The sequence below is a fragment of the Thermomyces lanuginosus genome (assembly GCF_041956635.1).
Source record: "Thermomyces lanuginosus strain ATCC 200065 unplaced genomic scaffold VTN49scaffold_7, whole genome shotgun sequence".
Lineage (NCBI taxonomy): Eukaryota > Fungi > Ascomycota > Eurotiomycetes > Eurotiales > Trichocomaceae > Thermomyces > Thermomyces lanuginosus.
Genome location: NW_027192341.1, coordinates 887,759 through 902,155, shown reverse-complemented (window position 1 = coordinate 902,155; position 14,397 = coordinate 887,759). Strand labels below are relative to the sequence as shown.

General features: G+C 51.9%; 6 protein-coding genes across 6 annotated transcripts; 3 read left to right on the top strand and 3 right to left on the bottom strand.

Annotated features, from left to right (window-relative positions):
* Window positions 1–1,031: 1,031 nt before the first annotated feature.
* VTN49DRAFT_7802 (uncharacterized protein) lies at window positions 1,032–1,569 on the top strand (the record flags this gene model as incomplete). The annotated part of the gene is made up of 2 exons (XM_069416112.1): window positions 1,032–1,504; window positions 1,557–1,569. 2 exons carry the CDS (start codon window positions 1,032–1,034, stop codon window positions 1,567–1,569), a joined length of 486 nt encoding a protein of 161 aa, XP_069272163.1.
* A 3,021-nt stretch (window positions 1,570–4,590) lies between these two features.
* On the top strand, window positions 4,591–5,406 carry VTN49DRAFT_7801 (uncharacterized protein; the record flags this gene model as incomplete). The annotated part of the gene is made up of 1 exon (XM_069416111.1): window positions 4,591–5,406. The coding sequence occupies one exon, from the start codon at window positions 4,591–4,593 to the stop codon at window positions 5,404–5,406; it is 816 nt and encodes a 271-aa protein (XP_069272162.1).
* Window positions 5,407–5,983: 577 nt separating this feature from the next.
* On the top strand, window positions 5,984–7,335 carry VTN49DRAFT_7800 (uncharacterized protein; the record flags this gene model as incomplete). The annotated part of the gene is made up of 3 exons (XM_069416110.1): window positions 5,984–6,334; window positions 6,407–6,910; window positions 6,961–7,335. 3 exons carry the CDS (start codon window positions 5,984–5,986, stop codon window positions 7,333–7,335), a joined length of 1,230 nt encoding a protein of 409 aa, XP_069272161.1.
* A 53-nt stretch (window positions 7,336–7,388) lies between these two features.
* On the bottom strand, window positions 7,389–8,437 carry VTN49DRAFT_7799 (uncharacterized protein; the record flags this gene model as incomplete). Its single annotated transcript, XM_069416107.1, has 3 exons — window positions 7,389–7,719; window positions 7,769–8,138; window positions 8,197–8,437. The coding sequence occupies 3 exons, from the start codon at window positions 8,435–8,437 to the stop codon at window positions 7,389–7,391; spliced, it is 942 nt and encodes a 313-aa protein (XP_069272160.1).
* A 262-nt stretch (window positions 8,438–8,699) lies between these two features.
* Window positions 8,700–9,197, bottom strand: VTN49DRAFT_7798 (uncharacterized protein; the record flags this gene model as incomplete). The annotated part of the gene is made up of 1 exon (XM_069416106.1): window positions 8,700–9,197. One exon carries the CDS (start codon window positions 9,195–9,197, stop codon window positions 8,700–8,702), a length of 498 nt encoding a protein of 165 aa, XP_069272159.1.
* A 1,024-nt stretch (window positions 9,198–10,221) lies between these two features.
* Window positions 10,222–13,805, bottom strand: VTN49DRAFT_7797 (uncharacterized protein; the record flags this gene model as incomplete). The annotated part of the gene is made up of 6 exons (XM_069416105.1): window positions 10,222–10,429; window positions 10,481–12,543; window positions 12,603–13,034; window positions 13,092–13,267; window positions 13,333–13,555; window positions 13,623–13,805. The coding sequence occupies 6 exons, from the start codon at window positions 13,803–13,805 to the stop codon at window positions 10,222–10,224; spliced, it is 3,285 nt and encodes a 1,094-aa protein (XP_069272158.1).
* Between the last annotated feature and the right edge of the window lie 592 nt (window positions 13,806–14,397).

Genomic DNA, 14,397 nt, shown 5'->3' with positions numbered 1-14,397 from the left:
CGCGCGCGCGCCGCCGCGGCGGGGGGGGGGGGGCCAAACATCGACATACAGTACTCACAACCCCAGCCGACTAAGCAGACTACGAGTCGAAAGAACTAGACTTGGAAAGAAACAGCGTTTTCCTCGGCCAAGAATTGGTGGAGTCATTGAGAAGAATCGAAACTTTGACTCCCAATGGCCATGCCACTCACGTTCGCGGACTAGGAGAGCTTTGCAACGGGCTTTACACGGTTGAATGCAGCGCATACTAACCTAGTTCTTACGACCTGCCGCAGCTCAGCTGAGCTCCGGCCACCGTGTGACCAATCACCCATAGGTGAGACAGTGGGCCTAGTTTTTCCGTCCAACATTGGCTCACAAAGGGCCCGTGTAAATTAATCCCAAGACTCCAAAGTAGCGGTCAGTGCTCTGAACCTACTCAACAAGGACGAACAGGGTGTAATAGGGTTACGAGGGGAGTGATCTTGCACCAGGGTCAGCTGTCGTTTTAAGAGGCGGGGCAAGGGCAAGCGTGCTATCTGAGGCTCCGCGCTTAGCGCGAACGATCGACAGGGCCGTGCCCTAATCAACCATCCGTTCGTGTTGCGATCGCCATGTATCGTTAAACAACATACTACAGTACTAGTCACAGCACAATGGATGTTAGCTAGTCGATGAAATGATTACTTGACTGATCATCATCATCGTAGTCAAGATATACCTATGCGTTTATGTTGGTCTTCTCCAAACAGGCCTTGCGAAAGGCGAACAAGGCAATCGAAAGAGCGCCGCACAGCCTCCATCAGTCTCAATTTCCATCGACATCAAATACCTCCCTATTGCGCCACTAGCCCGAGGGTCCTGAGAGACAATGCACTTGATTTTTCGACTCGATTCCATCTCCCAGGCCATTCTTTGGCTAGATTTTAATGTCTAAAAAACATCTTCGCTCGGCCAACTGAAGCTCAATCGCCTTCGGAATCAGCTGAATATTAAGCAGCTCTTGGTGCAATGACAATGAATACTTCGTTCCGACATCAAAAATTCTAGCCATGACGGTGCAAATTGCTCAAGGGTTTAGCCTGACGAACAGGTGTCTCCTGTACGCCAGTTACTGCCTGGCTCCGGCACAGTTCATGTCAGGAATACAAAGCCACAACCCTGCGAACCTTTGCTTTCTTGCATTCAATTGGTACACTCAAATCCGATGGTACCAGCTCATGTCGAGCAAAAAGGATATTCACGCCATCTCCCTGATCCTGCCGCACTTCAACTTCCTCTATTCCATTTCCTACGTCGGAGGTATTACCTCAGGTAGCCTTTTCCTGGGAATTCCTCTTGGTCTCGGCACGGCCGGCGTGATGATTCTAAACACGGTGGCCGCTTGGAAAGCCTGGGCATTGCACCAGTCTCCGGGATACGGCACCTATCGGTTCTTTTTCTTTGGCTGGAGAACTCTCACCGAGTGCTGGCATCGGGAGCTCTTCTTGCCGTGGCAGATTCTTGACTCCGTTCTGGCACTGGGGTGTGTCATCACGGTATGTGTTTTTGCCGTTTATGCACCGCTAAAACTCCAGGAAGGGAAAATGAATCGTTTCACATGGTTGTTCAAATACCCGACCATTCCCATTGGGGCTGTCTCCATGCTAATTGCGGGGTGGCCCCTTATTCTGTGGACGGAACTTATCGTATCGCGGAACCATCTCAAGTCTGAAACGGATATGCTGGCCGTATGGCTGTTTGTCGCTCAGGTGGCGACACTGTTAATACCTAGCTTTGGTGGTATATTGTCGTGCTGCAGAGACACCTCAGTGGAAAGTCCTTCTTGTGGTGCCCCAATGAAATATCTGGCCATGATGGGGGTGAAAGCGGAGCCAAGAACTGATAAGTACTGCGCCAGGGGAAAAGGGTCTTGCGAACTCTACTTCATTCGTCTAGAACACAGAAGCTGCAGGTTGTTGCAATGAGCGCCTGATCTGAATATATCTAGCCAATCTGTCGATGTAGATGACCACCATGCTATCCAACGTTATATCCCGGGAAGATTATGGAACATATGACGGATGGTTACGAAAGCAAACTACCCGAGAAATTTGACGATTAGTCCAACCGACCAAGTTGCTTGGCGGGCGCTTGCTTGTGTCCGCCGGTAGGAACATCATGACCGTGTTTATGCGAGCGATAAACAAGAGATCAGAGAAGCATACTTTCGCAACCGACAGGGAGTTTATCTGGCAGGACACATCAATGAAAGTCCGAGTGCGGAGTACACAAGCAACAATAACTAAACGGGCGAAACTCCGCCATACGTTATGGGAGCCCGCTTCTCAGCTGTCAAATGTCAGCATTTAGCATCATAGCGCCAGAAACATTAACATCTGGTTGGTCGGTGAAATGAGTTACCTTAGTGATCGGCATCATCTCTGCAGAGATGTAAGCATATTACTCGTATACAAACTTTTTCTTTTTTCCAGCCAAGTCTTCGAGGGCCGCTGAACAAGCAAGAGGCACAGCCTTGTGTCTCGATTCTCAACTATCCCCAGTATGAGTTTAAACAATCCTTTCCCTCGTCTGCCTGAGAGGCACTTTCATTTTATTATTTCAGTCTCTCCGATCTTACCTCCTGTCCGCCCGGTCCTTTCTGGCTGCATTAAAGTTACAAAAACCTCTGTTTGGCTGGCTGGAACGTCAGCCATCTATCGAACCGGGCTCGCTATCAAAACAGCTGTGCGCGCAAGGAAGGCCGCCATTTCGTTACGGATATCAAAGGTTCCGCTATGGACATTGACGATTTCCACCCCGGATATGGTTCTGACCAGCTTCCCCCTCCCTTGGATGTCCCCTACGAGACTCGCACACAGAAGTTGCTCAGTCCAGGGTTTAGCCCGGTAAACCGATTTTTCTTGTACGCCAGCCTCTTCCTATCCCCATTACAGTTCGTGTCAGGACTACACAGCAAATACCCTGTCAATATCGGTTTCCTCGCATTCAACTGGTACACCCAGATCCGATGGGCCCTGGTTGTATGGGATGAAGGTAGCGATGTCGGCGTCCTCCGCCTCCTCTTACCGCACTTCAACATGCTTTACGCCATTTCCTACCTGGGAGGCGTCAGCTCAGCCAACCCTCTTGTACTCATGATCTGTTGTTTTGCTACCGCCGGTGCGATAGTTTTGAACACGATGAATACATGGAGGACCTTCGCAGGGAATGGGTCGCCCTCCGACATCTATCAGTTCTTCTTCTTTGGGTGGCGAACTCCCACCACCACAGGCTGGAGTGTGTTCTTCATTCTGTGGCAAGTCTTTAACACCCTTTTGGTGTTAGCGTCCCTCACCATGATATATCATTATCTGGTAGCGGCGCCGATAGCATCCGAGGAGAGCGGACTGGGCCGTCTTTGGGGATGGAGGAGGCTTGCTGCTAGGCCCATTGTATCTTTATTCGTGTTCATTCAGTTTGGTTGGCCTCTAATTCTGTGGACGGAGCTCATCATTTCACGGAACCGTATCCAGGGGGAGAGTGATTCATTATCGATGATTATGTTTATTGTTCAGGTGGCCGCAATGTTGATAGGGACCTTCAGCTATGTTGCTCGTTCGCCGTGGCGCAAAAATGTGTTGGCTTGGCTGAGACTTCACAGGTCGAGAAGTTCTGATGGTGTCTGATTGGAACATGTCTAGAAGGCATGACTTTGTGCCAATAAATGGTTCCGGCCGGAGGAATCTTTAGTAATTTAGACATCATCTGTTTGACACACAACAGCAAGTTGCAACGGGACGTAGTGTAACAAGTTCGACCCGAGAATAACCTATCCATTGATGTAAATAACCCCCTCGCTATCGAATGTTGATTTGCAAGCAGTTTAGAGTACATCCAGCGGAAGAGCGACGAGGACACATCCAAGACTGAAATCTCCTGCTCAATTTCTGGGTTGTCGCTTGCTTGTGTCGGCCGGCGAGACATCACGGTTGTTCTAATGTGCATGATTCACAAACAAGTCGAAGAAGAATATAACTGGCAAAGACTATATGTCAGGCAGAAACACATCGATGAGAGGACACACTCACTAAAAAGGCTGATAGCAAAGGGAAATCCGCTGCGGTTCATCAAACATTAGGCCACGGCCACAACGCGATGGACGCTGATTTTGTCGACGGAATGAGCGACTGCAGTAATTGGCATCATCAATGCAGACATTGAAGGCGTAGCTCTTAGGGAAGGATTCTTTTCTTCCAAACGAGATTCTGCGAGAGGCGGACAAGGCAGAATAAAATGTGAAGCCCAGCCTCGCGTCTCAGCTTTATCAGGATAAAAGCCTTTCCTTTCCAGCCTGAGAAAAGCAACGGGAGAAAAACAAAAGAAAAAGCAACGCAGTTCAGCCTCACGCACCGGATCTCTCAATATGAAGCCCTCCTTTCTGCACGTTCAGCCTGACAGTCCTGACAAACTTTTTTTTTTTTTTTTTAAATCGCTCCTAACTACCTGTGGTCGCTCAGGATCCTCTTTACAGTTGACCAAGGCATCGATTGTTTCTCGAACTGGGTTCCCTGTCAAAGTCATTCGTGCAGGGGCAATCATTACTTCATCGCCGACACCAAAGGTCTGGCTATGGCCGTGAAAGTCGCTCCAGGGTTTAGCCTGACAAACCGGTGTCTCTTATACGCCAGTTCCTGCCTAGCCCCAGCACAGTTTGTGTCTGGACTAGGAAGCAACAACCTTAGCAACCTCGGTTTTCTTACATATAACTGGTACACCCAGATCCAGTGGTACAAGCTCGTGTCGGAACAGCAGGGAAAGATCAACGCCATCTCCCTAATCCTGCCGCACTTCAACCTTCTTTACGCCGTTTCCTACCTGGGAGGCGTCACCTCAGCCAACATTTATATGGGCGTCCTCTTTGGACTCGGGACAGCCGGTGCGATGATTTTGAACACAATAGCATCTTGGATGGCCTTTGGATTGCACCAAAAGCCGGGCTACGAAGTCTATCAGTTCTTCTTCCTTGGCTGGCGAACTTTCGATAAAGGCTGGCATCTGGCGCTCTTCTTTCCATGGCAAATCGCCGACACCCTTATGGCGCTGGTGTGCGTCAAGATGGCATTGTATGCCGCCATATATGCACCGCTAGCACGCCGAAGCCATATACTGGAAAATGTCAAGTGGTGGTACATATACCCTGCCATCCCCATTGGAGCTCTTGCCATGCTAATTCTCGGCTGGCCTCTCGTTTTGTGGACGGAGCTGATCATCTGGCGGAACCATCTCGAGTCTGAGACGGATATGACAGCTGCATGGTTATTTGCTGCTCAGGTGGTGGCTATGTTGATACCTACGCTTAACTGTACTCGTTTGTCGAGCTACGAGAGCGGGCTAACCTCGCTGAGACCTCGCTGGTCTAGGTCTTCAAATACTTCTGGAGCTTGATTGACATATATTTGGCATTGAAATGAAAGTAACCTAAGTACATTTGAACTTGGTCAGAAGACGTGTTTGCTTTAGAAACAAGTTTCCTAGGTACTTACAGCACAACAGGCCGTAGGTGCCGTTATAAGGAAGCCGATGTTCAAATAGCTACCTCTTCGGAAAGCAGTTAAAGGCATGTATCTAGTAATGTATACGGCTACTTCTTACATGGTTGCCGCCTCATTTAACCTGGCTGGGCGCCAGGTACAAAATACTAAGTATCTACGGGTTGGTGCTGAAGATGTAGAGATGCTGAAGACTACCTTAATCGGCACGCAAGCCCTTGAACTAGCACCCTTGTGTCCTAGCCTTGATGCCTGAGGAAATAATCTAGGGTTAGCCCCACATCAACATCGGCGTCATACCCTGTGCCCCATCTCCGAGACGGATGTGGGAGACGAGCATCGGACCGAGGTCAGATATAAAGTAAGGGAAAGCAGGCCGTTTGCCGTAGATAATTAGGACAGAATATCAAAGGTGTAAAAAAGCTCCGCACCCCTACCTTTTCTGTTTGGTCTCAACACGCGTCGACGAAATAATGAGCCAGTCCCAGGAAATCTTCCGCCCGGCCTTCGAAGGCCGTGAGGAACCCCGTATCTCGTACGGCATTCCGTTCGACGAGGCAGCTGCGAAGCATGTTGAGCAAACCTTCAAGGCGTCGCGGGTGTACATCATCTGCTCGGGTTCGCTGTCGCGGAACACGGATTCGCTGGAGCGGCTGAAGCGCGGGCTGGGTGATAAGGTCGTCGGGGTGCGCATTGGCATGAAGAGTCACACGCGATGGTCAGAGGTGCTGGAGATAACCAACGATGCGCGACGGGTCAATGCCGATCTGCTTATTACGTTGGGGGCGGGGAGTTTGACGGATGGAGCGAAGATAGTCTCTTTCGTACGTCTACCTACAATTTTCGTCTAAATCGGGGAATTTCGTGGTTGACTAGGGCTTTTGTCAATTTTCTAGGCTCTTGCAAACGACGTGTCGACAAAGGAAGAACTGGCCACACTCGCCGAAGGTCCCAACAAGCGGGCACATATTAACCCCTCCGTCATCCCCATCATCAGTATCCCCACCTCACTCTCCGCCGGAGAATACTCCAACTTCGCCGGTGGTACCGAAGATACCACATTCCGCAAGCATAGTTTCCAGAAGCCCCTCAAGGGACCCCGGCTGGTGATTCTGGACCCAAAGCTGGCGGCCACGACGCCGGACTCGGTATGGCTGAGCTCGGGGATCCGGGCGGTGGACCACTGCGTCGAGACGCTGTGCTCCAACATGGCGTACGAGGATACCGATGCGCTGGCTGAGAAGGGATTGAGTCTGCTCGTGCCGGGATTGCTGCGGTGTAAACGTGATCATGAGGATTACGAGGCGCGGCTCAACTGCCAGCTGGGGTCGGTCGATGCTATGGCCGCCTGCACAAGTGGAAAGGTTGAGCTGGGCGCGAGTCATGGGATAGGGCATCAGGTACGATAGATATTCCCCAAATGGCTTATTTACATTGCTAATAATTATAGCTCGGTCCCCTTGGCGTCGGTCACGGCGAGACAAGCTGCATCCTCCTCCCCGCGGTGTGCAAGTGGAACGCTGCACAGAACGCCAACGTTCCTCGTCAGCAGCGCGTGCTCCGCTTCCTCCTCGACATGCCCATTGTCGCCGAACTTTTGCAGAAGCGCGGCATTGACTCCGCTAAGGCCGACCTGGGTGATGTGATGGATGCCATCATCCGGGAGCTGGGCATGCCGCGTTCGCTTAAGGACGTTAACGTCGGGCGGGACAAGCTCGACACACTGGCCGAGAACAGTTTGCATGACCGCTGGTGCAAGAGCAACCCGGTCCCACTGAAGGAAAAGAGCCAGGTGTTAGAGATCCTGGAGATGGTTGTTGGATAAATCATACATTCATCTCAACATGTATATACACAGAATGGAACGAAACGATATTTTTACGAATTTTGCTTGATGTATTCCGCCACGGACTCCTGCAGCGTCTGCGTCTTGGGGTTTCCGATCAAATCATTGTCCGTCTTCTCGTAGAGCGTTCCGCCCTCAGCCCAGATTCGTCGGAGAGTGACGACAACGTGGTCGGTTTCTTTCTCGAGCTCCCGGATACGAGCAAGAGAGGTTTCCTTAACATCTGTCCAGGGAGTCCCGCCGGTCTGCTTTTCGAGCTCAGCGAGGATCTCGCCTGGAGTCGTCGTAAACGAGTTTACACGAAGAGCCTTGTTCAGGGCGGTTTCGGGATGGCGAAGGGCAGCGAGGACGAAGTCGCCGGTGCTATCCTGTGTCAACAAAGGACATAGAGAACAGGGGTACAGAAACTTACTCCTTCATTGTCGTCAAGCTAACCTTGTTATTCCTCTCCACAAGCACTGCTCTCTTCCCCTTCACGTCGAACCCGCCGGCCTCTTCGGGGCCGCTGAAAGCATAGTACATATCCGCGTACGGACCCGTCACGACGTAGGTATAGTTGAGACCCGAGCGGCGAATTTCGGGGTCCTCCTCCAGATACGCGCGGACCTTGAGCTTGCCCTGGTGGGGCTTCTCATGGACCGACGACGCGTTGTACTTGATATCCGTGCCGTACTCAGAGGGGAAGAACCACTTAACCGATCCAGACGCGGCAGCAAGCTTAATCAAAGGGATCTGATGCAGGATAGCGGTGCGACCGAGGGCGGACACAACGGTATCAATACCTAGTTCACCAAATCAGTCAAAAATCCGAGCTGCTATATAGCTTGAAGAATTGCTGACCCTTGTACGCATCCGAAACCTCCTTCTCATTCTCGATATTCCCGTAAATCACATCAACCCCCTTAGCCTTGAGTTCATCCAGCTTCGCCGCCTTGCTGCTACCCGCAGCCGGTGGCGATGTGAACACTGCAATACGCTCGAACTCGGAGCGCGCCGATACGATCGACCGCGTGATGAAGCTGCCGATGGCGCCCGTCGCGCCGAAAATCAGCAGATTGCGAGGCTTGAATGGGACTGCCATGGTGCTCGTCCTTCTGTTTGCACTGAGGATTGAATTCAATTGATCCAGTCTATGAAATAAATTGGAGTTGCCCTCCGATCGCATCACGTCTTCTCAAGCCGTTTTGTCGTCAACGGTTCCAGTATTAACTCGACCCCACCTCCGTGCATCCCCGCATCGCGGCACGAACTCCGAGGATGCTGACTAATCAATAATTACTAATGTGACGTAATGTGACACCAGACGGAACACTCTCACCACCATTACCATTTCTTGCGGTCAGTCACTCGGACGAGTCCTTGTCAGGAATCGCGCAGAGCCATGGATCAGCCACGATCTCCACTGGCGACGGTCTGGCCGCAGGATCATACTGCAGGATGAGGGTCTTCACTTGGCAGGCTTCGTGTTCGTCTAGGTGGGAGCTTGTCTGATCAAGCAACTCTTCCATGGACAGTTCCTTCAGCAACAACAGTTCTCTCCCGGAGCGACTCCACCGTGTTACTGTTGAAGAGATCTTCTCGGACGACGCCTTCCAGTGCTCAAAGAACTCGTCGGGAAGGGCGCCAAGCCTGGCATTCATGCTGAGAAGATGCTCCTCGTCTGCATCTTCATGTGGTGGGACGCAGAAGGGTGGCCTTCCGGTGATTAGCTCGAAGACAAGACAGTCGAAGCTCCAATTATCGATGGTATTGTTTGCGTCCCCGGTGACAATTAACTCGGGAGCTCGAAGACCAAGAGGAGTAACGGGCTTCTCTGGCGGGCCGGTAAAGAAATATGCCATTCATTGCATAGATGAGCCAAGACGATTATCATCATTGGGAAATGAAGGGCTGACCACCGCCCATATCGGATAACTTGTCCCTAAATCTTTCCGTGTAGCACGTATAAGCACGTATAAGACACCAGTGGCTGCGCAACGTAGAGAAACTCCGGCGCTCATTTATCTTGCTTCCCCGGCTAGCCTCTATACCTGTCGCGAGACACATTCATCATCTGTCTCGTCTTGAGGTGCTGCTTCGGCTATGTGACGAAGAATCCGTAGTTCGTTAGAGACTTCTGGCCAAAGGATCTTCAAGACGACATAGCTACCGTTTCTTGACGAAGTTGAGTAAATCAACTTGGATGTCGTAGGTAAAGAACGCAGCGGAGATAAACTTATTTCAGATCCCGCGCGAGCCATGCTGAAGAATATGAGCCCTCGCCCAACTTTGTAATCACCCTGTGCTGGCCGTTGGGGTCATCTCCAAGAACAACGGGGTGATGGCCACCTGGATGGTAGTCCTCAATCCACTCGTAGGGTAATGAAATATGCTCAAGTCTCGGCTCGTCTACGGAAGCTACAGATGGCGGAATCGGAGGAGAAGAGATGCCCATGGTTGTTATGGAGGTACTTATTCTAAAAAGAGACACAAGTGGAATAATATCTGACTTGAGAATGAGGTTCAATGAAGATTGGGATAGAAGTTCAAGATGAATCTGGAGGAACGAGTGCGAGACAAAGAACTCGATAACAGGGGGAATAAAAAGGGTATGCAAAAACGAATCACGTACGGAGTAGGCTAAATATAATGCACCGTTGGCTATGGCCCATGATACTAAGTAGGTGATCCATCCGAGGTAAACGTATCAAGACTAGATGGATTGTGGAAACCCGCTGAATTACTGATCCGTAAAGATAAAGTGATCTTCATTGCATCATCGTCATAGAACAATGAGATATAATATAATCATAGCACAAAACCAGAACAGACATCATTCGCTCCATCTAGGTACCATCCGAAAAATACCTGAGTTTCAAATCATGCTCACTGGAAATAACTTCTGACAGTCATCTGATTGTCTGGGTTCACACCCGCGAGGATTGCCTCTGCATTCAGCCCCGTTGCTTGGACGAGGCGTTTCGCAGACTCCGCGACCCTCTTGGCAGTGTTGCCCTGTAGTGACTCCTGATCGAGAGCCTGGACGATGTAGCCGAAGACTTTGTCTGCGTTGGAGAACACGGTCGGGTTTTGCCTGGTTTGCGTTAGTCAGTCAATTCGACAAATACGGGGAGAGGCGGCTTACTGATCAATCAGCTGGGCGAGGAATGAATAGGCCCACGGGGCAGCCTCCTCATCGTTGGTGATGGGTAGAGTGTTCAGCCAATCCCCAATCAGATCCTGCGGGTTCTGCACCTTGGCAGAGTTGAAGTGCAGAATCTTCGCGATACTAGCTGATGCGTTCTCCGTTGCAAACACGTTGTCACCGGTCCGTGCGTGCGGGTGCTGTGTCACCTGGAAGAGGCCTGGGATGCAGGCCGCTACAAAATCGCTCCAGGCGGGACCTCCCTTTTGAGCGGCCATGCCGACTCCGTATGCAGCGGCCTGTCGGTTGCCTGCATGAGCGTCCTGTAAGCCATTGGCAAGCGGCTGCATGATGTGGTCTCGGTAGTTCCAGGACTCATCACCACAGAATTCGAGCACATCGTCGATGATGCAGGTCGCCCACTGGCGCTGCGTGGGGTCATTGCTAGTGATGAATGCATCATAAATCGGAAGCAGGCGTTGCCATGCCGGCAGGAAACTTGCGCCTTGGTTCTTGAAGATCGTATGGAACGCCTTGTTCATGTCGCTGAGCAGAGTCTGATCATCATCAATGGCGTAAGCGATCGACAGATTGTCTTCATCGTCCTCGGCCTCCGCCTGTTCCTCCGCACGCTCCTTGACTCGCGTCTGATAGTCATCCAAGGTGGACTTGACGGAGTCGATAAAGGCCTGCATGTGCTCCTGGGTGAGGCTGTTCTTCCCAGCAACTTCCACCGACTCGTAGAAGCACTGGAACATCTCAGCCAACGTCTCAATGCTTGGCTCGGCACTGAGGACTTCGATGATCTTCTCAGCTGTCTTGTTCCAGATCTCAGCGAAACCAGGTGATTGCACGCCGTGAGCCTTCTTGTACGAATTGAGCAATTGAGGAACCAACTTGGCAGACGATATCCTGACAGGGTCATGGAAGAAGAACGATAGACCCGGAATGGCGATCTTTTCCAGTGTCTGAACGACATATGGCTCGAAGGCGGCTTCGAGGATCTGGGCATACACCGTGATGAGCTCGATAGCCGTGTTCTTGTCTTCCAGTGTGCTGGTCTTGATTCCAATGATCTTTCCGCGAAGCGGGACAAGCTCCCATCCCTCGTCCTGATCAACAAGGTCAACCTGGTCTTCGTCCTCCAAGAGTTGAATGTCCGCCTTGGCCGAAGCGACAGTAAGCAAAGGTGGCATAACGGCACTGAGGAAAGGAACAAAGTCTTGTCCCAGAACACGACACATGCGGCCCCAGCAGTGAAGGAGATACTGAGACTGCGGGTCATCCGGATCAGTAATGTTCTGCTGGATGTTTCCGAGCAGATTGACCAAATGCATCGCGTCCTGACCCATCCTTTCCTTGCCAACCGCAAGCGCGATCAGAGTTGCACACTCCATGGCCTTCGCACGCAGCAGCCGGTATTCCTTGGACTGCTCCTCCTGGAGGACCTTGAACAGAAGAGGCATCAAGGTATCGTAGTATTGGCTAAACGCTGCCTGTGCCGAGTCCGCGATCGTGGCGATTGTGGACAGCGCCTGTTCCTGGACGAATCGCTTCTCACCACGCAGCAACTGCAGCAGATGTCGCAAGAGGTCGGCCAGGTAGGGCTCCAAAATCTCCTTCTCGGCCTCCTCGCAGAAGTTGACCAGAGCAGCGGCGGCATGGGCCTGAACGCGTGGCTCGGGAGAATTCAATACCGGAATGATATTGTTGAGCACCACCGAGTGATACTTCTCCTGCATGATCCCGGCGAAATCTGTACTCATCTGCCCGAGCGCATTGCATCCTGCGTATCGCACTCGCGGATGCGGATCCTGGAGTGCTGGAACGACGAGAGCGAGAACCTGATCAAGCTCGCTCTGCATAAGTTCGCGGCAACCCTCGGAGATAGCCGAGATTGCCATGAGAGCTGCATGCCGGTCTCGCCAGGAACCAGACGACATCATGCGGGGGATCCAGGAGAATGTCACAGGCAAAATGACCTCACCACCGAGCTTATTAGCAAGGCGGTCCATTGCCTGCTCGCCGGCGACATGGTTGAGATCGCTCTCCTCCAGATCCAGCTGCGATCGGGTTAGCACAGCTCAAAGACCATCCAATCCACCAGTGACGCCAGACATACATCTTCAGTAGCGTTCCACTCCGAGGCGTCTTCGTCATCGATGCCGACATCTGTCATCAAGCTCAGACACTGGGTGACCATTTCGCGGGCATAATCAGGGTCCTTTTTGCACATGTTGGGGGCGTAATCAACGAACGTGGCCATCAGCTCGAGCGCATTCTGCCGGACCTGGTCGTCGAGCTGCTTGTCGGCAATGACGCTGATGCTGAACTTGACAAGGTTGTTGAAAAGGCTCTTGAACATCTTAGGGGAAATTTCCGCCAGTTCGATGAGGGACATGAACGCCTTAGAGAGGTGATCACTGTCCTCTTCGTTCTTGAGTGGCGGGAGGATGTTGAGAACGTCAGGGATAAGGTGGAAGAACTTGGGCTGTGCCTTCTTGCCGATAGAGCGGAACAATGCCGCAAAGGCATCCATCGCCGCGATTCGGACCTAGACGCGAAGATTGATCAGAGCGCTCCATGTCAACAACTGAGACGGTAAACTCACAGCAACGGTGTCATCGCGGAATCCCTTGGAAAAGACTCCAATGACGGCGTCGTGGTGCTGTTTGTGAATAATGCCGGGGGTTGTCGTGAAGATACGGAAGGCCGACTCGCGCACGCCCGCGTCAGGCGATTGGCTTGCCTGAAACAAAACACCCAAGAGTTCTGGCCATGTTTCATCTACAGCAATGAGGGGTCCAATTCAGCCACCGACACAGGCCCGCCCTCTCCAGACGATCACATACCGTTATCCGTGTACTGTCTGGCCACTTCGGCGATCGCGTCGCCGATTTTATTCCGCACGTCGGCTAAGGTTTCTGTCCCTAAGCAAGACAGAAGCTTCTCTCGGATGACCACCCGTTTCTCCGGATCCAGGCTGGAGAACACCTCCTTAGTCTCGCCGGTTCGCGGGTCTTTAGTCGTTCGAGTGGATATGCGTCGAAAGAGAACTGCTGCGAAAGATCTTGTCTAAGGTAAGGGGGCGGCGATTAGCGCGACGCGAACTTTTCCTCGGGGATGCTCAGGCCCAGCTTACCGCAGCATCCTCCGAGCCCTGCAACTGCTCGGCCAACGCGAGCAGCAGTACATCTGGCCGGTTGCGGACCCAATCGTTATTCAGCTGGTCCTCTGCCTGCGACCGAACGACATTATCCGGGGTAGTGAGCGCTCGGAGGAGCTGAGTAAGGGCGTTGTGAACGTCCGGCGGCACGAGGGACATGTTGAAACAGCGGTAAGACCAAAAAACCCTGTTACGTCGAAGACGAAGGTGTCAGAACGGTCGCGGAAGAGCGGGCAGCGAAATATTCTTTGAATTGCTGGGAGGATCGGGAAAATTTCTGCTCGATTGCTCATGAAAGGGGGGCAGAACACTTTTTTTCGTACCTCTCGAGTCAGCAGCAAAACAGAGTCAGAAATGAGCGGCTGTCACAGGGTTGAAAAGCAGAGATCGGAGCAGCTTTGATGCAGGATCTGCATCCCAGCCGGACGAGTAATTCGAGAGTGAGACTCAACGCGACTCGCGAGCAGGACCGGGAAGCAGAAAAAAGGTGGGATGTTGATGAGGCCAAAGATCCCGCCTGTTTTGGGGCCGCCAGGTCCCGCGGGTGCTCTCGATCCCGTGCTAGACCAGACTTGGCTTAGCGTACAAAATCACGCCTTCCTGTTTTGGAAGCTCATAATAACGGGCTCTCTGGTGCCTGGGCAGGTTGGCTGGCTGAGGCATCAATTGCTAGCTAGGGCTACATCCATGAGTCTGCAATATACACTATATGTTCTAAAGAATATTTTCATGTAATTGGTAAAGGAAACAA